General features: G+C 45.0%; 1 protein-coding gene across 1 annotated transcript in view; it reads right to left on the minus strand.

The window, feature by feature from the left end:
• LOC115073656 (carbonic anhydrase 9-like) overlaps positions 1–27,113 on the minus strand; it is a 226,135-nt gene that overhangs the window by 40,638 nt on the left and 158,384 nt on the right. Inside the window, exons 4-5 of the mRNA XM_029572254.1 lie at positions 6,281–6,423; positions 122–214 (exon numbers count right to left, since the gene is read on the minus strand). Coding sequence (XP_029428114.1) covers positions 122–214; positions 6,281–6,423 — 236 coding nt within the window. The remainder of the gene's footprint in view (positions 1–121; positions 215–6,280; positions 6,424–27,113) is intronic.

A 27,113-nucleotide genomic window follows, 5' to 3' on the forward strand; every position in this document is an offset into this window, starting at 1 on the left:
TACCCCGACATTACCTCTATAAAAGCCCCCAGCACTGCCAGCCCCCAGGTATAGCCTGACATTACCTCTATAAAAGCCCCCAGCACTGCCAGCCCCCCGTCCCAGTATACCCTGACATTACCTCTATAAATGCTCCCAGCACTGCCAACCCTCCAGGTTGCATCATGGCCTCTTTGATGCTGCTGTAGTTTGTGGAATAATGAACAACATGAATCTGTAATAAGAGCAGAAATAAAATCAGATAAAACATACAACAGGTAAATCTTTGCTCTCTTGGGCAATTGTTTAAAATAGTATTAGTTTAGATTTTCCGTTGCAGAGCAATATGGAGACAGGCACATAATAAAATAACTCATGTAAATGCTAAGGGAAGACCACTGTCCCTTAATGCTCGAGTAAGGGGAGTAACCACATCCTTTACTCAGAAATACCACAGTAAAGTCAACGACCACAAATGAAGAACCATAACCTAAATTAGAGAAATACTACAAAATGATACCCCAACACCATGAGAGAGAGACCCCTATCCTAACACTAGATAAACACTACAGAATGATACCCCAACACCATGAGAGAGTGACCCCTATCCTAATACTAGATAAACACTACAGAATGATTCCCCAACACCATGAGAGAGAGACCCCTATCCTAACACTAGATAAACACTACAGAATGATACCCCAACACCATGAGAGTGACCCCTATCCTAACACTAGATAAACACTACAGAATGATACCCCAACATATGAGACAGTGACCCCTATCCTAACACTAAATAAACACTGCAGAATGATACCCCAACACCATGAGAGAGAGACCCCTATCCTAACACTAGATAAACACTACAGAATGATACCCCAATACCATGAGACAGTGACCCCTATCCTAACACTAGATAAACACTACAGAATGATACCCCAACACCATGAGAGAGAGACCCCTATCCTAACACTAGATAAACACTACAGAATGATACCCCAACATATGAGACAGTGACCCCTATCCTAACACTAGATAAACACTACAGAATGACACACTAAACACTACAGAATGATACCCCAACATATGAGACAGTGACCCCTATCCTAACACTAGACAAGCACTACAGAATGATACCCCAACACATGAGACAGTGACCCCTATCCTAACACTAGATAAACACTACAGAATGATATCCCAATACCATGAGAGAGTGACCCCTATCCTAACACTAGATAAACACTACAGAATGATATCCCAACACCATGAGAGAGAGACCCCTATCCTAACACTAGATAAACACTACAGAATGATACTCCAACATATGAGACAGTGACCCCTATCCTAACACTAGATAAACACTACAGAATGATACCCCAACATATGAGACAGTGACCCCTATCCTAACACTAGATAAACACTACAGAATGACACACTAAACACTACAGAATGATACCCCAACATATGAGACAGTGACCCCTATCCTAACACTAGATAAGCACTACAGAATGATACCCCAACACATGAGAGAGTAACCCCTATCCTAACACTAGATAAACACTACAGAATTATACCCCAACACCATGAGAGAGAGACATCTAGCCTAATCCTAGATAAACACTACAGAATGATACCCCAAAACCATGAGAGTATGACCCCTATCCTAACACTAGATAAACACTACAGAATGATACCCCAACACCATGAGAGAGTGACCCCTATCCTAACACTAGATAAACACTACAGAATGATACCCCAACACCATGAGAGAGTGACCCCTATCCTAACACTAGATAAACACTACAGAATGATACCCCAACACCATGAGAGAGTGACCCCTATCCTAACACTAGATAAACACTACAGAATGATACCCCAACACCATGAGAGAGTGACCCCTATCCTAACACTAGATAAACACTACAGAATGATACCCCAACACCATGAGAGAGACCCCTAGCCTAACCCTAGATAAACACTACAGAATGATTTCCCAACACATGAGAGAGTGACCCCTATCCTAACACTAGATAAACACTACAGAATTATACCCCAACACCATGAGAGAGAGACCCCTATCCTAACACTAGATAAACACTACAGAATGATTTCCCAACACATGAGAGAGTGACCCTTATTCTAACACTAGATAAACACTACAGAATTATACCCCAACACCATGAGAGAGTGACCCCTATCCTAACACTAGATAAACACTACAGAATGATACCCCAACACCATGAGAGAGTGACCCCTATCCTAACACTAGATAAGCACTACAGAATGATATCCCAACACCATGAGAGAGAGACCCCTATCCTAACACTAAATAAACACTACAGAATGATACCCCAACACCATGAGAGTGACCCCTATCCTAACACTAGATAAGCACTACAGAATCATACCCCAACACCATGAGAGAGTGACCCCTATCCTAACACTAGATAAACACTACAGAATGATACCCCAACACGAGAGAGTGACCCCTATCTGTAGATAAACACTACAGAATGATTCCCCAACATATGAGCAGTGACCCCTATCCTAACACTAGATAAACACTACAGAATGATACCCCAACACCATGAGAGAGTGACCCCTATCCTAACACAAGATAAACACTACAGAATGATACCCCAACACCATGAGAGAGTGACCCCTATCCTAACACAAGATAAACACTACAGAATGATACCCCAACACCATGAGAGAGACATCTAGCCTATCACTAGATAAACACTACAGAATGATACCCCAACACCATGAAAGAGACCCCTAGCCTAACACTAGATAAACACTACAGAATGATACCCCAACACCATGAGAGAGACATCTAGCCTATCACTAGATAAACACTACAGAATGATACCCCAACACCATGAAAGAGACCCCTAGCCTAACACTAGATAAACACTACAGAATGATACCCCACACATCAGGAGAGTGAGACCCATATCCTAACACTAGATAAACACTACAGAATGATACCCCAACACCATGAGAGAGATACCCCTATCATAACACTAGATAAAACACTACAGAATGATATCCCAACACCATGAGAGAGGTGCCCAGAGCTCTATTGTAGGCATGACTTATGATAAAGAGCTGTGAAGACGCAGCAATACACTTTTTGACATATCACGCAAGAAGCTATTATTCTTGCACCCCTAAGCTTTTTAAATGTTTGAACATAAGTAGCTTTTTAATTACTAATAAGTATTCTATAGCATTTTTACTTCAGTTTTGAGCTTTGTTTTTGCCTCACAGGTAAATGCTGCAGAAATAGAGATATTAGACAGAAGTGCTGTACAAGCTGAAAATTTACTAAGGCCACAGTTTTACAGAAGTTATGTTTAGACACACCAAGGTCATGCTGCCACTTCAGGCCCATAAATAGCATTTGTATTTGAAGCGAGAGTGAATTTAAATACAGAGTGAGGGGGGAATTATATAGAGCCATTTGGATTAATTATGTAGAATAAAAGGGCAATCATAGAAATATTTTAAATTGTGTAACCTAGATTAGTGGTTGGAAATGTACAAGTGTAAATCCTGTAGAATGACTTATTATCAGTAAAATCATTTGAGAGTTTAATAGTGTATCTAGCGAGGCACTCTGCCTGACTCTCTCCATGAGGTATGCCATATTTATATGATTTACAATTTAATAAATAATACATTTTTCTCCATAGCTGTTGGCTTTAAGCATTTATTTATTGATCCATATCACCAGGAAGGAGTGACCCCTACTCTAAAACTAGATAAACACTACAGAAATAGATCCTAACACTACAAGGGCATGACCCCTACTCTAACAAAAGATAAACACTACATAATGATATCCCAGTGCACATCTAATGGGATGTATGCAGGAGAGAGTTACTGGTGCTCATCTCATGGGGTGAATGCAGGAAAGTGTTACCCGATGTACATCTCGTGGGGTGTATGCAGAAAACTATTACCCAGTGCACACCTCGTGGCAAGCGTGCAGGAGAGTGTCACCAGGTGCACATCTAATGGGGTGTGTGCAGGTGAGTGCTCCTGGGGGCACATCTCATGGGGATTATGGAGGAGAGTGCTCCTGGGGGCACATCTCATGGGGTATATGCAGGAAATTGTTACCGGGTGCACATCTCGTAGGATGTATGCGGGTGAGTGTTACCTGGTGCACATTTATTTATTTATTTAGAAGTTTTTATATACCGATGAACGTTGGAAACATCTCATCGGTTCACATTAAATGAAAATCAGCTACAATCGCTTTACAGTGAAACAGTGAACATGCAAAAATACAGACAGAGTAGAATTGAACGATTTACAAATTATAAGGCATAAAGTATAAAATATGTAGCTTAAAAATATGACTATTTACAAGATTGTCGTGGAGGTCAGAGGGGGGAGGTGTGCTGTTCAGAGTATGCTTGTTTGAAGAGGCAGGTTTTCAGGTTGTGTTTACATTTTTTTGGGCATGATTCTTGACGTAGTGAGGGGGGAGTTTGTTCCAAAGGGCGGGCGCAGCTAAGGATAGTGCCCGAGCTTTGGTGGAGCTGAGCTTAGAGTCTTTGGGGGATGGAATATGCAGTGTTGCTCTGTGTTGCTGTCTTGTAGGTCTGTTTGTGTTGTGAAAAGTGAGGTGTTCCTCGAGCCAGTGCATATTTGGGTTGTGGAGGGCTTTGTGGACGAGAGTGAGAGATTTGTACGTTATTCTAGGAGTGACTGGGAGCCAATGCAGGTGTTTCAGTACAGGGGTGATGTGGTCACGTTTGTGAGTGTTAGTTAGGATCCTGGCAGCAGCATTTTGGAGCAATTGAAGTGGCTGCAGCGTGCTTTTGGGTAGTCCTAGGAGCAGAGCGTTACAGTAGTCAATTTTGGATAGAATGAAGGCCTGTAGAATGGTGCGGAAGTCACTAAGGTATAGAAGGGATTTCAGTTTTTTGAGTGAGTGAAGTTTGAAGTAACAGGCTTTGATTGTGTTATTAATGAATTTTTTGAAGGTGAAGTGGTTATCGATGGTGATGCCGAGGCTCCGCACATGTTGGGTGGAGGCAGTGGTGAAGAAGGGGGAGTTTGACTGAAGGGTTGGGGAAATGCTTTGGGGTGCAATGTAGAGAAGCTCTGTTTTGGCAGTGTTGAGTGCAAGGAAGTTGCTTGTCTGGAGAGTGTTAATGACCGATAGGGTGGAGATCCAGGTCTCTGTGGCTTTGTGAAGTGTGTCATGTACAGGTATAAGGATTTGCACATCATCAGCATAGATGAAGTGCGGGAGGCCTAGCTTGGATAGAAGGTTACAGAGGGGGAGGAGATAAATGTTGAATAAAGTGGAGGAGAGGGAAGAGCCTTGTGGAACACCTTGTGGAAGGGGGATTGGTTTGGACGTACAATTGCCTATTTGGACACTGTATTGCCTGTCCTGTAAGTAGGATTGAAACCATTGGAGGGCTGAGCCTGTAATTATTTATTTATTATTTTATTTGGCACTTTTATATACCGAAATTCATATAACAAGTTATAAATCAAATCGGTTTACATTATAACGATGAACATTGCATGAGAATGCAGTACATTATACTTATAATAGGGGCTGATGAGTAAAGATGGCCGGCGCCATCTTTAAAGATGGCACCGGCCATCCAGTGCTCCTACCATGTGACAGGGGCCGGCCAATGGCACGGATACCCTGTCACATGGTAAGGGCAAAGGGGCATCGGCGCCATTTTTTTTAGAACAGCTGATGCCTGGGAACAGGAAATCTGTCCCCGAGGCCCCCTTGGATCTCTCCTCTCCCCGAGGCCCCCCTGGATCTCTCCCCAAGGCCCCCCTGGACCACCAGGTAATTTTAAAAGGTTTTGGGGGGGTCGGGAGGGTGGAGTCAATTTAAAGGGTCGGGTGGTTTTTTTTTTTTAGCGGCGCGGGCCTCCCTAAAAAAAAAATTAGCGATGAGAATTGGAATCGGAAACGATTCCAATTCACATATCTTAACGATCAGATTTTCTCCCCCCCCCCCCCCCCAGCCGAATCTGATTGTTAAGATGATCTGGCACACGATTCACATCTCTATTACCTGGCGCACATCTCGTAGGGTTTATGCAGGTGAGTTTCTCTCAGGGTGTGTATGTTTCTGAAGCAGTCATCCCAGCACAGTCTATATGTATGTGAGGTGTTTGCGGTGTAATGTGAAGCTCTTTACCCAACACATACTTATTCCCTGATGGAGGGGCCTTAAAATCCCTCCTTCTCCCTGGAAATGATCTAAGCCTCCCTTCTTTTACTTTGATTATCTGTCCTCCAGCCTCACCTCGCCTGGAAACCGCTGGCCATCCACACTGTGCTCAGAGCCCGGCGTGTCAAGTGATCCCCAGTGAAAGTGCAGTTGTGAAGCTCGGTATTGCTCTGGCAACCCACCATGGATCAGCAGAGTGTCTGGCAGGTCCAGGACCACTGCAAGAAGAGGAATGGACACACAAAAAGCCATGACTAGTCATTTTTTGATCAGTTAATCATTCCTAGATGTTATGGTTGAACCACAATATCATTTTTTTATATCCTTTTCTCTTAAGTTATCCGATAACAATGGAAGTTGTATTACAATACCAGCCTCCAAAGAATAAAAAAAAACCCTATTGATCCAGTACGGTTTAAAGAGTAATGGATTTAAGGAATCCAAACCTTTTGAGACTGGCATGGCCACAATTGTTGCTAATACCTTCATTCAGGCCTTAGAAATCCAAATGGCAGATGAAATGTAATCTGGATAAGTGCAACGTGATGCATATAAAGAAAAATAACCCATGCTATGGTCACACAATATTAAGTTCCTGTTGCGTCCGTCGGTTTCAGACGATTTCGACCTCTGTGCCTCACCTTTCTCGCTGCTCTCCCCGCTAGCCTTGGGAAGATGGCTACTGCCTTGTCTGCATGCCGCTCTCCCCGGCGTCCCCAGAACGGCAATGGCAAGGATATCCACCATGTTTCTCCTGAGGGCCTCCTACGGTGCACGTGCGCCCGCCACCCACTTCTTTATCCACATCATGATGGGAACCTCTGGGGCGTCCCCCTCGAGTGACGTCACATCATCCGGGTATTTAGCCTGCCCTTTGTTTGCTAACAAATCGAGTTAGCAAGAATTGGATACGCCTCCGGTCTGAGCTGCTCTGCCGCTTCCTTGCTGCCACTGGAAGCTCTCTTTGCCCTTCGGGGTATTTCTCTAACCTTGGGTACCCGCTCCTCGGGGGCCCTTTGCTTTCTTTCAGGTGCCTATCAGGGATCAGGTACTTGCTCCTTGAGGGCCTGCTCTCCCTGCCTTGGTGCCTGCAATCCAACTACTTCTGCCTGCCGGGATCTTCATCAATACAGCTACCAACTTAGTGAGTAATCTAACCTTTGTCAGTCTGTCTCACCTACAGCTCAGCACTGGGAACCTGCATCGGAACTCCCTATACTACTGTGTGCTGATAACATCTACCATTGTGAGACGGGTCTCCTCTGCCGACGTCCCCTGGACTGCTTCTACTGGATCACCTCACTACTGCCACCTTTGGTGGTATCATCCAGATGTATAATAAAAGACAAATCTCTGTGTTTGCGTGTCTCGAGTCCAGCCTAGTACTGTGGTTCCTCACGGGGCTCCTCCCCATGAGTGTGGTCATCACCACAGTACCCAAAAATCCACTCCAACACCTCACAACCATAACAGTTCCATATTTGGAGCTACCACCCAAGAAAGAGATCTGGGCAGCATAGTGGATAACACATTCAAATTGTCGGCTCAGTGTGCTTGGCAGTCAAGAAAGCAAACAATGTTGGGAATTATTAGAAAGGGAATGGTGAATATAATGGAAAATATCATAATGCCTCTGTATCACTCCATGGTGAGACCGCACCTTGAATACTGTGTACAATTCTGGTCGCCGCATCTCAAAAAAGACATAGTTGCGATGGAGAAGGTACAGAGAAGGGTGACCAAAATGATAAAGGGAATGGAACAGCTCCCCTATGAGAAAAGGCTGAAGAGGTTAGGGCTGTTCAACTTGGAGAAGAGACGGCTGAGGGGGATATGATAGAGGCCTTTAAGATCATGAGAGGTCTAGAATGGGTAAATGTGAATCGGTTATTTACTCTTTCAGATAATAGAAAGACTAGGCTGCACTCCATGAAGTTAGCAAGTGGCACATTTAAAACTAATTGGAGAAAGTTATTTTTTACTCAACGCACAATTAAACTCTGGAATTTGTTGCCAGAGGATGTAGTTAGTGCAGTTAGTATAGCTGTGTTTAAAAAAGGATTGGATAAGTTCTTGGAGGAGAAGTCCATTACCTGCTATTAATTAAGTTGACTTAGAGAATAGCCACTGCCATTAGCAATGGTAACATGGAATAGACTTAGTTTTTGGGTACTTGACAGTAGAGATGTGAATCGTGTCCTCGATCGTCTTAACGATCGATTTCGGCTGGGAGGGGGAGGGAATCGTATTGTTGCCGTTTGGGGGGGTAAAATATCGTGAAAAATCGTGAAAAATCGTGAAAAATCGAAAAATCGTAAAATCGCAAAACCGGCACATTAAAACCCCCTAAAACCCACCCCCGACCCTTTAAATTAAATCCCCCACCCTCCCGAACCCCCCCCCAATGAGTTAAATAACCTGCGGGTCCGGAACGGCAGCGGTCCGGAACGGGCTCCTGCTCCTGCATCTTGTTGTGTTCAGCCGGCGCCATTTTCCAAAATGGCGCCGAAAAATGGCGGCGGCCATAGGCAAACACGATTGGACGGCAGGAGGTCCTTCCGGACCCCCGCTGGACTTTTGGCAAGTCTTGTAGGGGTCAGGAGGCCCCCCACAAGCTGGCCAAAAGTTCCTGGAGGTCCAGCGGGGGTCAGGGAGCGATTTCCCGCCGCGAATCGTTTTCGTACGGCAAATGGCGCCGGCCATACGCGTATGGCCGGCGCCATTTTCCGTATGGAAAATGGCGCCGGCAGGAGATCGACTGCAGGAGGTCGTTCAGCGAGGCGCCGGAACCCTCGCTGAACGACCTCCTGCAGTCGATCTCCTGCCGGCGCCATTTTCCGTACGGAAAATGGCGCCGGCCATACGCGTATGGCCGGCGCCATTTGCCGTACGAAAACGATTCGTGGCGGGAAATCGCTCCCTGACCCCCGGTGGACCTCCAGGAACTTTTGGCCAGCTTGTGGGGGGCCTCCTGACCCCTACAAGACTTGCCAAAAGTCCAGCGGGGGTCCGGAAGGACCTCCTGCCGTCCAATCGTGTTCGCCTATGGCTGCCGCCGGAACCCTCGCTGAACGACCTCCTGCAGTCGATCTCCTGCCGGCGCCATTTGCCGTACGAAAACGATTCGCGGCGGGAAATCGCTCCCTGACCCCCGCTGGACCTCCAGGAACTTTTGGCCAGCTTGTGGGGGGCCTCCTGACCCCTACAAGACTTGCCAAAAGTCCAGCGGGGGTCCGGAAGGACCTCCTGCCGTCCAATCGTGTTCGCCTATGGCCGCCGCCATTTTTCGGCGCCATTTTGGAAAATGGTGCCGGCTGAACACAACAAGATGCAGGAGCAGGAGCCCGTTCCGGACCGCTGCCGTTCCGGACCCGCAGTTTATTTAACTCATTGGGGGGGGGTTCGGGAGGGTGAGAGATTTAATTTAAAGGGTCGGGGGTGGGTTTTAGGGGGTTTTAGGGGGTTTTAGTGGGGTTTTAGTGGGGGTTTTAGTGTGCCGGCTCACGGCTCTCTATTGTATTGTGTTCCATAACGGTTTAAGACGATATTAAAATTATCGGACGATAATTTTAATCGTCCTAAAACGATTCACATCCCTACTTGACAGGTTCTTATGGCCTGGATTGGCCTCTGTTGGAAACAGGATGCTGGGCTTGATGGACCCTTGGTCTGACCCAGAATGTCATGTTCTTATGTTCTTATTACTGATTTGATTTCTCCGTTGCAAAGTAAGCCGCTTCAGAGATTAAAACCAAACGTTCCTTGGTATAATGAAACTTTGTGTATAAAAAAGCGATATGTACATCAGCTGGAGAGCGTTTGGCAAAACACTCATCTTCTAACAACTGTAAATTATATTTAAATTCTCATCATGATTATAAACTATGTTTTAAGCTAACTAGGAAAGAATATTTTAGAACCTGTTTGGACGATTTATTAAATTACCCTAAGGAACTGTATGTTATTTAGTGTGTTTGTGCTTTAAATAGTCAGTAAAGCAGCTAATAAACAAAAGTTAGATTTTTTTTAAATAGTAAGGCAGCTAATTAGCAGAAGTTAATGTGTTTGTATTTAAAAAGAAAAAAAAAAGGTAGCCAGAAGTTAGAAATAAGCTAGGAGCAGTGTATACCTAATTAACAAGGTTGAAAAGTTCAGTTACTCACCTTGGAAAGGTGTTACGGTTGTGTATTTGATTTGATTAGGTACCAACATTTGTTAATCAAGAGAGTAGTGAGTCACTCTGGCTGACTGAAGTGTTAAGATTGTGCATTGATTTGATTAGGTACCATTATTTGTTAATCAGAACAGCAGTGAGTCACTCAGGACAACTAACTGTAGTGTAAATCTCCAAAGGGATTGTTTTGCACAAATTTACCTTAGAAGCACATTATATATTGAAAGGGAAGAGCTCAGTAACCCACATTCCAGTGGGAGCACTGAGAGGAGAGGATCACCTTGCTGGTGGCTAAAAGGAATCAGTAAGTTTTGCTTGGGAAATGTTTTTTAAAAGTATTGGGGAGAAGTAAACTATTGGGGCATCATAGTGGAAAAAGATCTAGGCATCATAATGGATAATTCTTTAAAATCGTCGGCTCAGTGTGTTGTAGCAGTCAAAAAAGCAAACAGAATGTTAGAAATTATTAGGAAGGTAATGGTTAATAAAACGAAAAATGTCATAATGCCTCTTTATCGCTCCATGGTGAGACCGCACCTTGAATACTGTGTACAATTCTGGTCACCACATCTCAAAAAAGATATAGTTGCGATGGAGAAGGTACAGAGAAGGGCAACCAAAATGATAAAGGGGATGGAACAGCTCCCCTATGAGGAAAGGCTGAAGAGGTTAGGGCTGTTCAGCTTGGAGAAGAGACGGCTGAGGGGGGATATGATAGAGGTCTTTAAGATCATGAGAGGTCTTGAACGAGTAGATGTGAATCGGTTATTTACATTTTCGAATAATAGAAGGACTAGGGGGCACTCCATGAAGTTAGCAAGTAGCATATTTAAGACTAATCGTAGAAAATTATTTTTCACTCAACACACAATAAAGTTCTGGAATTTGTTGCCAGAGGATGTGGTTAGTGCAGTTAGTGTAGCTGGGTTCAAAAAAGGTTTGGATAAGTTCCTGGAGAAGTCCATTAATGGCTATTAATCAAGTTTACTTAGGGAATAGCCACTGCTATTAATTGCATCAGTAGCATGGGATCTTCTTAGTGTTTGGGTAATTGCCAGGTTCTTGTGGCCTGGTTTGGCCTCTGTTGGAAACAGGATGCTGGGCTTGATGGACCCTCGGTCTGACCCACTATGGCATGTTCTTATGGACAAATTTATATTCCACAGCATCCAATACAGAATTGTTTAACATGGATTACAAATTAACAGTCATAACATTTTAACCCAAAAGCCAAACAAATGCACATAAAATCAGTTAGAGAATGATATCCAAAGGCAGAATTAAAAGTACTGGAGTAATCCAGTTTGCTTATCATCAAAGCCTATATTACTATTCTCATATCAGTTTGTGGAAAATAATATTTTAAGAGTCAAATTCTCTTTCTCTCAAAAAATGTAGCTCTAGCTACTGCCATAATCTGAGATTTTAGACCTAACTGAGAATCCAGGATTACACTCAAATTCCTTGCGTCAGCTACCACAAGAAGCCAAACATCAGCACTCATTCGGGACATATTCAGTGGAAAAGGACAGCTTCCAACCCACAGTACTACAGTTTTAACTTATTACATCCCATCCAAAATCGTCTGTCTGGGAAATTATTACAAACACATCCAGTACTAAAATTCTTATCCATAACACAGAGTATAATAAATTAGACGTCGTCTGCATAGATTAAATAACCGACATCCAAAGAGGCCAATAACCTGGCTAACAGAGGAAAATATCAAACATGGCTGACAGTGCCAACCGCTGCAGCACCCCAGAGAGCTCAATGCCTTCCTAACTCCACCTGCTGCAGTGTATCGGACAAGCAAGTCTGAAACCTGTAAAGACAGTGGACCTTTGTGCTGTGGTGTGGTTGATAAAGTCCAGCAGCCGAACCCACTAGGCCCATACCAGTCTTGTTCCCCACGAGTTGAGCCTTTGGGATCCAGGGGCTAGCAGGAGCTACGTGAGGGTCCATTATGGCGAGTAGGGAGAGACTGTCTGGGGCAAGGTCAAGATCTGGACGGGCAGCAGTCCAACAATTACCAAGAGCAGGACGTAAACAGAGTTTGCAGATTATGTCATTGGCAGGTGGCAACCCAGACAAGAGAGGAGTCTGGGTCCAAGGCGGAGGTCAGTAACGAGGAGACTGCGGAAGAATCAGGATAAAGGAAATCCGTCAGCAGGATGGGCTGGACTGGGCAAGGCCTGAGAAGGCTGGACCAGGCACGAAGGACCAAAGCAGGATCAGGAACCAAGGCAGGAGAACCTGTTGCGGATATCATTGATGCGCTGGCAGCCGGATATCATTGATGCGCTGGCAGCCGGATATCATTGATGTGCGCCGGCAGCCGGATATCACTGATGTGCGCCGGCAGCTGGATATCATTGATGCGCTGGCAGCCGGATATCACTGATGTGCACCGGCAGCCGGATATCATTGATGTGCGCCAGCAGCCGGATATCATTGATGTGTGCCGGCAGCCGGATATCACTGATGTGCGCCGGCAGCCGGATATCATTGATGTGCTGGCAGCCGGATATCATTGATGCGCTGGCAGCCGGATATCATTGATGTGCGCCGGCAGCCGGATATCATTGATGTGCGCCGGCAGCCGGATATCATTGATGTGCGCCGGCAGCCGGATTTCCTGCCACAGGCTCTACATAAGCTGCTGGATCATGCGCGCACATGTGCCCAGGACAGCCCAGGGAGCAGCAGTGCTGATGGCATTATGGCGGTGTTCCTGCCTCTTTGGAGGCTGTCAGTGTCCTGGGATGAGTGCTGGCAGTTGCGAGATGACCCTGGAACCGGTAAACGGTACAGTACCCCCCCCCCCCCCCCTCTAAGCCCCTTCCTGAGGCCTCTAGGTTTGGGCTTATGGGGGAACTACATAAGAACATAAGAAAATGCCATACTGGGTCAGACCAAGGGTCCATCAAGCCCAGTATCCTGTTTCCAACAGAGGCCAAACCAAGTCACAAGTACCTGGCAAGTACCCAAACATTAGATAAATTACATGCTACTATTGCTTTTTAATTTCCATAAAAGCAGTTTATCGATTTTTGCTCTAGAAACTTATCCAAACCTTTTTTAAACCCAGTTACACTAACTATTGTAACCACATCCTCTGGCAATGAATTCCAGAGAAGAGTGAAAAAGAATTTCTTTGATTTGTTTTAAATCTGCTACTTGCTAACTTCATGGAGTGTCCCCTGGTCCTTCTATTATCTGAGAGAGTAAATAATCAATTTACATTAACTTGATCAAGTCCTTTCCTGATTTTGTAGACTTCTATTTATTTATTTATTTATTTGAATTTCTTATATACCGGCATTCGCGATGGGAGTCGCATCATGCCGGTTTACAATAAACAGGGTGTGACAAAAGGATAAATACTTAAAAACACTTAACATTAACATGTGATAGAATAGGAAAATAGCAGTTACAATAAAACAGGGACATAATGCAACTTGGATTGTAGAGAAGGTGAAAGAGAAATTAACAATGAGCTAAAAAAGAAATAACCAAGGTAATAAAACCTGCCAAATTAGAAAAAGAAAAATAACATTAAGGAGTTGTCCAAGGTTGTTGATTACTCTGACGGAGTTGAGTTGCTTGAGTTGAAAGTAAGTTCTATCATATCCCCCCCCTCAATCATCTCTTCTCCAAACTGAACAGACCTAACTTTTTCAGCCTTTCCTCATAGGGGAGCCGTTCCATGCAACTTATCATTTTGGTTGCCCTTCTCTGTACCTTCTCCATCACAATTATATCTTTTTTGAGATGCGGCGACCAGAATTGTACACAGTATTCAAGGTGCGGCCTCACATTGGAGTGATATAGAGGCGTTATGACATCCTCTGTTTTATTTTCCATTCCCTTCCTAATAAATCCTAACAATCTTTTTGCTTTTTTGATCACCACAGCATACTGGGCAGACGGTTTCAATATATTTTCCACTATGACGCCTAGATCTCTTTCCTGGATGGTAACTCCTAAGATAGAACCTAACATTGTGTAATTAAAGTAAGAGTTATTTTTCACTATATGCAACACCTTGCACTTGTCCACATTAAATTTCATCTGCCATTTAGATGCCCAATCTTCCTGTCTCGCAAGGTCTTCCTGTAATTCATCACAATCTGCTTGAGATTTAACTACTCTGCATAATTTTGTATCATCTGCAAATTTGATAACCTCACTCGTATTCCTTTCCAGATCATTTATATATATATTGAAAAGCACCGGTCCAAGTACAGATCCCTGAGGCACTCCACTGTTTACCCTTTTCCACTGAGAAAATTGTCCATTTAATCCTACTCTCTGTTTCCGGTCTTTTAACCAGTTTGTAATCCACGAAAGGACATCGCCTCCTATCCCATGACTTTTTAGCTTTCTTAGATGCATCATTAGTATCCTTTGAAGATACCTCTCTCCGAACCATGCGCTGCTGAGCGACTGTTGGCTTTCCACTTTGCTCTAGTTTAAAAGCTGCTCTATCTGTTGATGGAAGTCCTGTACCATCTGAGGTGCTTGAAGATTGGATGTAGGTTCCCATGAGTTTTCCTCAGGACCGAAGATTTTCCAAAAATGTATATCAAAAACTTTTATCAACACTAAAATTATATACTCCAAGGTATTACCGTCTATGACCATGTAATCCAAACTTAGCAATCAATGCTGTAAACACAACTGCTCTACACCGGTCTCTTAATTAACCACCAGGTTAAAACTCCATATCACATCATTCCAATTAATCTTTTTCAAAATGCCTGCAATCAAATATAAAATCTCTAGCCGTTAAGCCCGTTAAAACGAGATTCCATCGGTCAGACCGGCACGGTTAGAGTCGCTCTGTTCTCCACAACTTCCATTTCCCTTCCATCCCTCTCATCTTTCCTTTCCTTCCCTTCTCACCTCATCTACAACTCCTTCCCTCTCCCAGCCCTCCTCCTCCTCCACTCTTTTTTCTCTTCTCCAGAACTTCTTACCCTTCCCACTTGTTCAGTCATATCCTCTTCCCTTCCCCTCTCACCTTCCCTTTCCTTCTTCCCTAGCCCTCCTCCACTCCCTCTTTCTCTACTCCATAACTTTACCCTTCCCTTACTCACCACCTCTTCCTTCCATACCCTCTCATCTTCCCTTTCCTTCCCCCCCACCTCCTCAACCCCTTCCCTCTCCCTCAACCCTCCTCCACTCCCTTTTTCTGTACTCCACTTTACCCTTTCCACTTACTCACATCCTCTTCCTTCCCCTCCCACCTCCTCTACAACCCTGTACCTCTCTCTCAGCCCTCCTCCATTCTCTCTTCTTCTCTTATCCAGAACGTGCGCCTCACCACCAGGCTCGTTGCTGGCCCGCCTGACGCTTCGATACCGCCGCCGCTGCTACATGGGAGGTCTCCAGGGTCTCTCTCTTGCACGCGTCTCTCGACCAGGCTCGTTGCTGGCCCGCCCAATGCTTAGATACCGCCGCCGCTGCTACATGGGAGGTCTCCAGGGTCTCTCTCTTGCTCGCGCCTCTCCACCGGGCTCATTGCTGGCCCGCCCGACACTCGGTGATGAGGCACGCGCGAGAGAGAGACTCACGGAGACCTCCCATTTCTGTGTCTGTGCCGCCATCGCCACTGCTTCTCACAGCGCGAGAGAGACACCCCCGGAGACCTTCTGTGCTGCTGCCGCTGCTCCTACCCGCCGCTTCCAAGACAGCCCTCCGCTGCTCCATTTGCTCCCAGCACCATGTTGCTCCCCTCTGACTGACATGCTCTCGCGCATGCGCAGTAGAGCTACTCTCTACTGAGCATTTACGGCATGTCGGTCAAGCCTCATTTATCTAGTTGATATTTCAAAATAACATTACGTACCCCATGAACTGAATATCTGCCACCACCATACTTGCATCAGTGTTCTCTCCAGCTCTATCCCATACATCACTGCACATGTTTACAGCATTGATTGCTAAGTTTGGATTACACGGTTATAGACTGTAATACCTTGGAGTATATAATTTTAGTGTTGATAAGAACATTTTGATATATGTTTTTTAGGAGACAATGGTGGAATGCAATACAGATCAACTTGTTAAAAGAGGGCAGTGTGATGAACTGTCTATTTCAGTGAGATTTGCCAAAAAATCTCAGTGACCATGTGTTGGAAGACAGCAGGAACATTACATAAGCCGAATTACTTCACCAAATAAATATTCATAATAGCCATCTATGGTGTTGAAGGCCATCTTCCATTTGTTGCTTTCACAGATACATATAAGCTTATAGGCTCTGTGCAGTCAAGCTTGGTGAAGATTTGTGCCTGTTGGAGTTGGTCAAATAATCCTATGATAAGAGGCAGCAGATAATATTTTTTTCATGTGATAGCATTGAGGCCTATTTAATCGATGCAGGACCTAAAAGAACCAGCCTTTTTCCCCACAAAGAAAAAGTCTGCACCTGCTGGAGAAGATGAGGGTCAGATGAAGCCCCTGTCTACATTTTCCTGGATATATTTTGACATGGCCTGCATCTCAGGTTCTGACAAAGGGTAAAACCCAACCTCTAGGGGGGTATTTTCCCAGGTAGGAAATCTATCAGGCAATCAAGGGATCAATAAGGGAGCAACGTCTCAGCCTACTGTTTACTGAAGATGTCCAAGAAAGCTGCATATTGGTGCGGCAAGCCTGGTAAGGCAGGAGAAGCAGCCCAAGCTATGGTGACTGCTGGCAGGACAGGAGCTAGGCAATTTTGTAGACAGGATGGACCCCAATGAGCAATTTGCAGTGTGTCCCAATCTATAACTGGTTGATGAAGATATAACCAGGGCAACCTAAGAATAACGGGGTTAACCCTTTTGGGCAACACATAAAAGATGATATGTTCATTGTGAAGAAGGCCTGTATGTATCTTAAGAGGGGCAGTAACCAATGGCAGATGACTGGGTAGGGGGGTCTCCATAGACAGAAGAGATAGTGAAGGCATTTGTCAGGGTGCTTGTGGGTAGCTTATGTTGCTGTACTAATACCTTTTCTGTGCTGGAGACAACGAAGACTTCTGTATATATCATGGTCTCTCCGAAGGGGAGGCAGACAGCGAATCCAATTGTAGAGAGGGAGGAATCTGGCCCAGGGTTGCCTCTTTGACCAACCCTAGATGCCCCAGTTTCCCAACTCCTCGGGGCAGCGATTGGCGAAATGCAGGATCAGGAACCAAGGAACAACATGCACTGCAACCGAGCAGGAGGACCTGTTGCTGAGGCAATTCTTTGGAGCGCGATTGGGCCCTTTACATCCAGCCACGTGATGTCGTCGATGCACGCCGGCAGCCGGGTTCCCCACTGCGAGGTCTTCATAAGGCGCTGCGCCATGCACGCATGAGCCTAGGGAAGCCCAGGGAGCAGCAGTGCTGAGGGCACCATGGCAGCATTCCTGCTTCTTCAGTGGCCAGCGGCATCCTGGGATGAGTGCTGCCAGTTGCAGGATGACATTGCGACCAGCAAACGTTACAGAAGCCACTGCAGTACACTTCTACCTAATTCTGATCTGCTGTGGCCGTGACAAAAAAAATGCCATGATCTACTGTACCGAAAGCGGTGGAAGTATCACGCTGTCCTAATATCACCACTGACCCTCATATATCTTCTGCTATAGTTCATCTATAAATAGTGCCAAACAAATCTCAGTACCAAATGCCAAAATCTAAAATACTATATTCATTCAAGTATTTGTTTAATTGCCTCTTTCACAGACAGGGATTGAATTTTTTGAATGAGCCTAACAGTTGCTTGTTTCAAAGAGTTGGGGAAATAACCTTCTTGCAAAGATGCTGCTTATGTCATGCAACATTAGAGAAATGTTTAGTCGCACTACACAGTACATATTAAATGCTCATGCATACATGCTTTTAACAACCTAACCAACCTACAAAGGGCATGGAGCAAGTGGGTTGTATGTAGAATGAAATCGAGAAATAACTCACTCGCTCTGATTCAGTAATTGTAAACTGCTCCCATTTCATGGAGGCAGTCCCCAGACAGTCTTCACTGATGTTTAAACCCTGCTGCTTATCTTTAAAAGAAGCCTGCAATTTCACCACCTTCTTATAGAAAAAAAATTAGCTGAACTCTCACAGTTGGGAAGCTCCTAATCACACTTAGCAGGCTGTTTTAATAGAGCTTTTAGTTTATAAAATAACTTCTTCAGATAATTAAGGGAAGATTTAATCAATTCATTAAAATAAGTCCTCTTTGCTAACACCATACTTTAAAGATTTCATCGTTCATTAATAGAGACCGCTTTGTTTACACTATTGTCTTTCAGACCTTTGTAATTCCTGTCTTTTCAAAACTAAACCTTTACATCCTTCTCCTATACAGGCTTACCCAAACTTCCTTTTCAGGAACTAATTGCTCGTAAATAGTAGACAAGGAACCATCCCATTGTTTAAAACAGGCGCATAATATCGACCCCTCGCTCTTCATCAAGCTGGTGGCTTAAAAACTGCAATCATCTTTCCTAAAATGTATCTGGGTCAACTACTGCACTTTTATACTTCTTTATTTTTATCATTTTACTCAAAATTAAGGGCGCTAATAAAGAGAATATGATCACATAATGGTCATAAGAACATAAGAACATGAGACTTGCCATATTGGGTTAGACTAAAAGTCCATCAAGCCCAGTATCCTGTTTCTAACATTGACCAATCCAGGTCACAACTACCTGGTGTAGCGCCGGAGGTGGACCCTTGGGCCGAGGTGGGGTTGATGCTACCTGTAGGAGGGATCCTACGGGTTCCCACCATCGGCAGCCAGGTTGAGCCTTTGGGTGCAGGGGCCAGCTGGGCTTAGGTGGCCTCTGTCAGTGGTCGTCAATGGGTGGATCGAGGTCAGCCCAGAGGCAGCAACTAGTGTAGGTATCAGTCTGTACTGGACGAGGCGGAGTCCCGGAGACCCAGGTGCCAATAGGAACACAGTTTGACAGAGGGCGCCGGAGCAAGAGCAGGCCAAAGCCTGAATGAACCACGTCCAGGACAAAAGCTGGAGAGGCGTTTTTAAGCAAGCTGGGATCAGGGCTGGTGGCAATCTGGAAGCAGTGACAAGCAAGGCTGAGGTCTAGATGAGGAGAGCGTCAAAAGAATGGTCATATGAAGCAGAAATTAGGGAAGCTAACCAAATTGGTAGTGCGGTAATAATGGGAGACTTCAATTACCCTAATATTGACTGGGTAAATGTATCATCAGAACACGCTACAGAGATACAGTTCCTGGATGGAATAAATGATAGCTTTATGGAGCAATTGGTTCAGGAACCGATGAGAGAGGGAGAAATTTTAGATCTAATTCTCAGTGGAGCGCAGGATTTGGGGAGAGAGGTAATGGTGGTGGGACCGCTTGGCAATAGTGATCATAATATGATCAAATTTGAATTAATGACTGGAAGGGGGACAATAAGCAAATCCATGGCTCTCGTGCTAAACTTTCAAAAGGAAAACTTTGATAAAATGAGAAAAATAGTTAGAAAAAAACTGAAAGGAGCAGCTACAAAATAAAAAGTGTGCAAGAGGCATGGCCATTGTTAAAAAATACCATCCTAGAAGCACAGTCCAGATGAATTCCACACATTAAGAAAGGTAGAAAGAAGGCAAAACAATTACCGGCATGGTTAAAAGGGGAGGTTGTAAGAAACTATTTTATCCAAAAAATATTCATTCAAAAATTGGAAGAAGGATCCAACAGAAGAAAATAGGATAATGCACAAACGTTGGCAAGTTAAATGTAAGACATTGATAAGACAGGCTAAGAGAGAATTTGAAAAGAAGTTGGCCGTAGAGGCAAAAACTCACAGTAAAAACGTTTTTAAATATATCCAAAGCAGAAAGCCTGTGAGGGAGTCAGTTGGACCATTAGATGATCGAGGGGTTAAAGGGACACTTAGAGAAGATAAGGCCATTGTGGAAAGATTAAATGATTTCTTTGCTTTGGTGTTTACTGAAGAGGATGTTGGGCAGATATCCGTACTGGAGAAGGTTTTCATGGGTAATGATTCAGATGGACTGAACCAAATCACGGTGAACCTAGAAGATGTGGTAGACCTGATTGACAAACTGAAGAGTAATAAATCGCCTGGACCGGATGGTACACACCCCAGAGTTCTGAAGGAACTAAAAAATGAAATTTTAGACCTATTAGTAAAAATTTGTAACCTATCATTAAAATCATCCATTGTACCTGAAGATAGCAAATGTAACCCCAATATTTAAAAAGGGCTCCAGGGGCGATCCGGGAAACTACAGACTGGTTAGCCTGACTTCAGTGCCAGGAAAAATAGTGGAAAGTGTTCTAAACATCAAAATCACAGAACATATAGAAAAACATGGTTTAATGGAACAAAGTCAGCATGGCTTTACCCAAGGCAAGTCTTGCCTCACAAATCTGCTTCACTTTTTTGAAGGAGTTAATAAACATGTAGATAAAGGTGAACCGGTAGATGTAGTGTACTTGGATTTTCAGAAGGCATTTGACAAAGTTCCTCATGAGAGGCTTCTAGGAAAAGTAAAAAGTCATGATAGGTGGCGATAGGAGAGTAGGATTAAATGGACAATTTTCTCAGTGGAAGGGAGTGGGCAGTGGAGTGCCTCAGGGATCTGTATTGGGACCCTTACTTTTCAATATATTTATAAATGATCTGGAAAGAAATACGACGAGTGAGTAATCAAATTTGCAGATGATACAAAACTGTTCAGAACACTTAAATCACAAGCAGATTGTGATAAATTGCAGGAAGACCTTGTGAGACTGGAAAATTGGGGATCAAAATGGCAGATACAATTTAATGTGGATAAGTGCAAGGTGATGCATATAGGGAAAAATAATCCATGTCATAGTTACACAATGTTAGGTTCCATATTAGGTGCTACTACCCAAGAAAGAGATCTAGGCATCATAGTGGATAACACATTGAAATCTTCGGTTCAGTGTGCTGCAGCAGTCAAAAAAGCCAACAGAATGTTGGGAATTAGTAGAAAGGGAATGGTGAATAAAACGGAAAATGTCATAATGCCTCTGTATCACTCCATGGTGAGACCGCACCTTGAATACTGTGTACAATTCTGGTCGCCACATCTCAAGAAAGATATAATTGCGATGGAGAAGGTACAGAGAAGGGCTACCAAAATGATAAGGGGAATGGAACAGCTCCACTATGAGGAAAGACTAAAGAGGTTAAGACTTTTCAGCTTGGAGAAGAGACGGCTGAGGGGGGATATGATAGAGGTGTTTAAAATCATGAGAGGTCTAGAATGGGTAGATGTGAATCGGTTATTTACTCTTTCGGATAATAGAAATACTAGGGGGCACTCCATGAAGTTAGCATGTGGCACATTTGAAACTAATCAGAGAAAGTTCTTTTTCACTCAACGCACAATTAAACTCTGGAATTTGTTGCCAGAGGATGTGGTTAGTGCAGTTAGTATAGCTGTGTTTAAAAAAGGATTGGATACGTTCTTGGAGAAGAAGTCCATTACCTGCTATTAATTAAGTTTACTTAGAAATTAGCCACTGCTGCGGGGGGAGAGACAAGATGGCCGCTTACAGCTGCTGAGAGAACACTGCTCTGAAGTTTCTGTGAAATTTCCTTTGAAATGCCGGCAAAAAGAAAGGGAAAAATACCCCTCCGACCCTCTCCCGATATCAGGGCAGCGATTAATAACTTCCTACTCACTTGGCATTGGCAGCGAAATTGGAGGAGAATGCCCTCGTTCAGGCGTTGGAGGAAGGAGCTTCCACGTCGCAGGGGGAAGTGGCATTCACCCCTCCAGATCCTCGGCGCCTGTTGATGATGTCTTCCACCGGCTCCCCCGTGTTTGTCGAGGAGCAGCCTGCCAAAGGGGCAACTGTGGCATCAGCAGGAGTGGAACTCGGAGGAGATTTTAGCAGCCTGTCTGAATCTCCTAAAGGTCCTGCTGTGTGTAGAGTTGGAGGAATTGAGGTGGTGGTCCGCACATCGACCCCCGAGCAGGGAGAAAGGGAGAGAAGTGACCGGCTGATGACGGAGGAAAGAAGGCTGGATGAGAAAGTGGGTGAGTCAAGCCACTTTCAAATGCCAACAAAGCCAGCAATTGTGACTCTTGACGCATTATGGGACTTAGTGGCTGGTTTGGGCAAGTCTATGCAAGAGACCAATGCAAAAGCTGAAATTCTCAACACAAAGGTGGAAAAAATAGAAGAAAATGTGGGGAAAAGTGAATCCAGGATTGATTCGATGGAAACCACTTTGAAAACAAATAACGATTGTACTACTAAGTTGATTAAAGATGTTACATTGGCCTCTCGCAGAATTGAAAATTTAGAGAACTACTCCAAACATCTCAATCTTAGATTCTTAAACTTTCCTAGAATTGTGGGGAAAACAATTGATGTGACTAAAGAAATATTTCCTTGAAAATTTGAAGCTTAACGAGCATGGTTTACAGTGCATAGTTAAGCAAGTTTTTCTTTTATCTCCACAAATGGTTAGACGACGTCCTGGAAATCAGGCTGAGATTATGGAGAATTTAACCCAGTACCTGGAAGATTCCTCAGTAGAATTGTGTGATAGAGCTACTCTTCTAGTTACTTTTGTATCAGAATATGATATGGGAATTGTGATGAAGAGTTTCTTTAAAAATATGTCAACTCCATTCTATGGAGCTATGGTGAGAATTTTCCCGGACCTTGCTCGTGTTACACAACAAAGGAGAAGGGAATTCTTAGCCTATAGATCACAAGTCAAAAGTATGGGATACTCTTATGTCTTGAGATATCCGAGTAGATGCATTGTGAAATGTAAAGATGAATGTTTTGTTTTTTATTATCCAGAGCAGCTCAAATCGTTTGTAAATGCTAAGGTGATTTCTGTAATATCCCCTAGTGAGCACTAAGTGGGATCTAAGAATAATATGTGCTGCCAATTATACTAGGCCATTTCTTTAAGAGACATGAAAATGTTGAATTTCCTAAGTTTACTCCTGGAATCTGTCTCCCCTCAAATATTTCATCTTAGAGGATGCTTATCAAAGTTTTTGATGATCTATGTTATAAATGTTTCTTAAGTTTTATGTATTGATTTGTTATGGATGGAACCTATTTTTTCCTTTAGTAAGATTTGTCTTACTTGTAATATTTGAAAATCATAATAAAGAATAAATTATAAAAAAAAAAAGAAATTAGCCATTGCTATTACTAGGAACGGTAACATGGAATAGACTTAGTTTTTGGGTAATTGCCAGGTTCTTATGGCCTGGATTGGCCTCTGTTGGAAGCAGGATGCTGGGCTTGATGGACCCTTGGTCTGACCCAGTATGGCATAGAGATGTGAATCGTGTCCTCGATCGTCTTAACGATCGATTTCGGCTGGGAGGGGGAGGGAATCGTATCCTTGCCGTTTGGGTGTTTAGAGTATCGTGAAAATCGTGAACCGGCACACTAAAACCCCCTAAAACCCACCCCCGACCCTTTAAATTAAATCCCCCACCCTCCCGAACCCCCCCCAAATGCCTTAAATTACCTGGGGGTCCAGCGGCGGTCCGTAGCTAAATCGGGGGAAGGGGGAGGGCAGGAAAACCGGCACACTAAAACACCCTAAAACCCACCCCCGACCCTTTAAATTAAATCCCCCACCCTCCCGAACCCTCCCCCAAATGCCTTAAATTACCTGGGGGTCCAGTGGCGGTCCGTAGCTAAATCGGGGGAAGGGGGAGGGCAGGAAAACGGGCACACTAAAACACCCTAAAACCCACCCCGACCCTTTAAATTAAATCCCCCACCCTCCCGAACCCCCCCCCCCCCAAATGCCTTAAATTACCTGGGGGTCCAGCGGCGTTCCGTAGCTAAATCGGGGGAAGGGGGAGGGCAGGAAAACCGGCCCACTAAAACACCCTAAAACCCACCCCCGACCCTTTAAATTAAATCCCCCACCCTCCCGAACCCCCCCAAATGCCTTAAATTACCTGGGGGTCCAGCGGCGGTCCGGAACGGTCTCCTGCAATTGAATCATGTTGTCTTCAGCTGGCGCCATTCTGCGCCACCATTTTGCAAAATGGCGGCGCAAAATGGCGGCGGCCATAGACCAACACGATTCGACTGCAGGAGGTCATTTCGGACCCCCGCTGGACTTTTGGCAAGTCTTGTGGGGGTCAGGAGGCCCCCCCAAGCTGGCCAAAAGTCCCTGGTGGTCCAGCGGGGGTCCGGGAGCGATTTCCTGCCGCGAATCGTTTTCCGTACGGAAAATGGCGCCGGCAGGAGATCGACTGCAGGAGGTCATTCAGCGGGGGTTCTGGACCCCCACTGAACGACCCCCAAGCTGGCCAAAAGTCCCTGGACCCCCAGGGACTTTTGGCCAGCTTGGGGGGGCCTCCTGACCCCACCAAGACTTGCCAAAAGTCCAGCAGGGGTCCGGAACGACCTCCTGCAGTCGAATCGTGTTGGTCTATGGCCGCCGCCATTTTGCGCCGCCATTTTGCAAAATGGCGGCGCAGAATGGCGCCCGCTGAAGACAACACGATTCAATTGCAGGAGACCGTTCCGGACCGCCGCTGGACCCCCAGGTAATTTAAGGCATTTGGGGGGGGGGTTCGGGAGGGTGGGGGATTTAATTTAAAGGGTCGGGGGTGGGTTTTAGGGTGATTTAGTGTGCCGGTTTTCCTGCCCTCCCCCTTCCCCCGATTTACGATTTTTTGACGATAAATCGGGGAAATTGGTATTGTATCGTGGCCCTAACGATTTTTGACGATTTAAAATATATCGGACGATATTTTAAATCGTCAAAAAACGATTCACATCCCTAGTATGGCATTTTCTTATGTTCTTAAGTCCAGTGCTGGAGAGAAGCAATGGAGTAGTCAGGCAATGCAGAGGTCAAACCAGGTCAGCAATCCAAAGGAGAGATGAAGGAATCAGAACACAGGAACAAGGAAACAGGAACGAAGGCAATCAGGATCAGGAACTAGGAACTGAAGAGGCAACGAGTATTCGACTAGCCAGGGGACCTGTTACAAAGGCAATTTGAGAGAGCGGAGCCCGGGCTTATATAGCAGAGCTCTGCCGACGTCATCATCCGGGGCGCGGCCAGGTTCCCGCCGCAGGCCCTATTTAAAGACTAGCTGTGTGCGCGTGTGCCTGGGGAGGGGATTGGCGCTGGTCGGGACGGCGTCTCTCCGCGGGCCACGCAGAGAGGCCCGACACGGAGCATCAGGAGCTGCAGCAGAGGCACCAGGGGTGGCCCGAGGACGGAGCAGGAGGCCCACAGCTGCCAGAGACGAGGGACCAGATGCTGGATTACTTTGAAAGATGTGAGGGGGCCGAGCCGCAGGTCTGCTGTGGCCAGCGCGCATAACACCTGCAGGATCCCAAGGGCGAGAGATTCCATGCTGCTTATCTCAAGAATAAGCTGTGACTTTCTCAACTCTACCTTAATTGTTAATGGACTTTTTGTCCAGGAACTTGTCCAAACATTTTTTTAAACCCTGCTACACTAAAATCTTTTACCACATCCTCTGACATTGAATTCTAGCGTTTAATTATGCATTGAGTAAAAAAAATACTTATTCTTATAAGTTTTAAATGTATTACCCAGTAACTTCATTGTGTGTCCCCTGGTCTTTGAACTTTGTGAAAGAGTAAACAACTGATTAACGTTTACTCGTTCCATTCCATTTATTATTTTATAGACCTCTATCGTATTTCTCTTCAGCCATCTCTTCTCCAAGATGAAGAGTCCTAACCTCTTTAGCCTTTCCTCATAGGGGAATTGTTCCAGGATCTCTGGTGCAGCAACGCTGAGGCTACCCCGAGAAGCAGGGAAGCGTAGAGACAGGATCTCTGGTGTAATAATGCTAAGGCTACCCCGAGGAGCGGGGAAGCGAGGAGACAGGATCTCTGGTGAAGTAATGCTGAGGCTACCCCGAGGAGCGGGGAAGCATGGAGACAGGATCTCTGGAGAAGTAGCGCAGCAGCTACCCTGAGGAGCCAGGAAGCATGGAGATAGAGTTCCAGGAATGGAAGGGCAGAGCAGGTACCCAGAGCCAGAGTCCACAGTCAGAGAGCTGAGATCCAAGACAAGAACCACAAGTCTGGAGAACAGGAACAAGCATTAGAGGAGCTCAGGGAACCCATTGCCAAGTCGTTTACTGTAGGCCCTGGACCCTGGAGTTCCCGCCATTGGGCCTTTAAAGGGAGGACAGATGGTGCACATGCGCGCCTAAGGAGGCCTGGAGTCTGAGCGTTGGTCGGCGGCGTCCCAGCCACCACGTGGGGCATGGAGAGCCAGGAGGAACGCGGCGGTAGCAGATGGCCACAGCCACGAGTTCACCAGGAGTGGAGAGCCAGGAATGACATGACGTGAGTTGGGTTGACCGCGGACGGCCACAGCTGACGGTCATAACAGATGTACTGAAATGTTATTTGCAAAAGAAATGATTTTGAAAAATATTAAGACTGGACCTATGATTCTTTAAAAGGCTATGAAAGCATTTTCATGATGGTAGAGCCTAGAATGAGGTCTTTATTAATATTATATAGAGGCGGAGATTTGGATGTAAACATGTTTTGAATGCTTATATATACCTGAGGCTGTTTTCTGTTATTGGTTTTCCTTGGGTTTTGACATTGTTATATTGTGGATGCTTTTTTAATTTATATATTTTGGGGTAGATTTTCAGACCGCGCGAATAGGCATACTTTATCAGGCGCAAGCAAAAGTACGCGGGATTTTACTAGAT

Source organism: Rhinatrema bivittatum, chromosome 1 (assembly GCF_901001135.1).
Source record: "Rhinatrema bivittatum chromosome 1, aRhiBiv1.1, whole genome shotgun sequence".
Lineage (NCBI taxonomy): Eukaryota > Metazoa > Chordata > Amphibia > Gymnophiona > Rhinatrematidae > Rhinatrema > Rhinatrema bivittatum.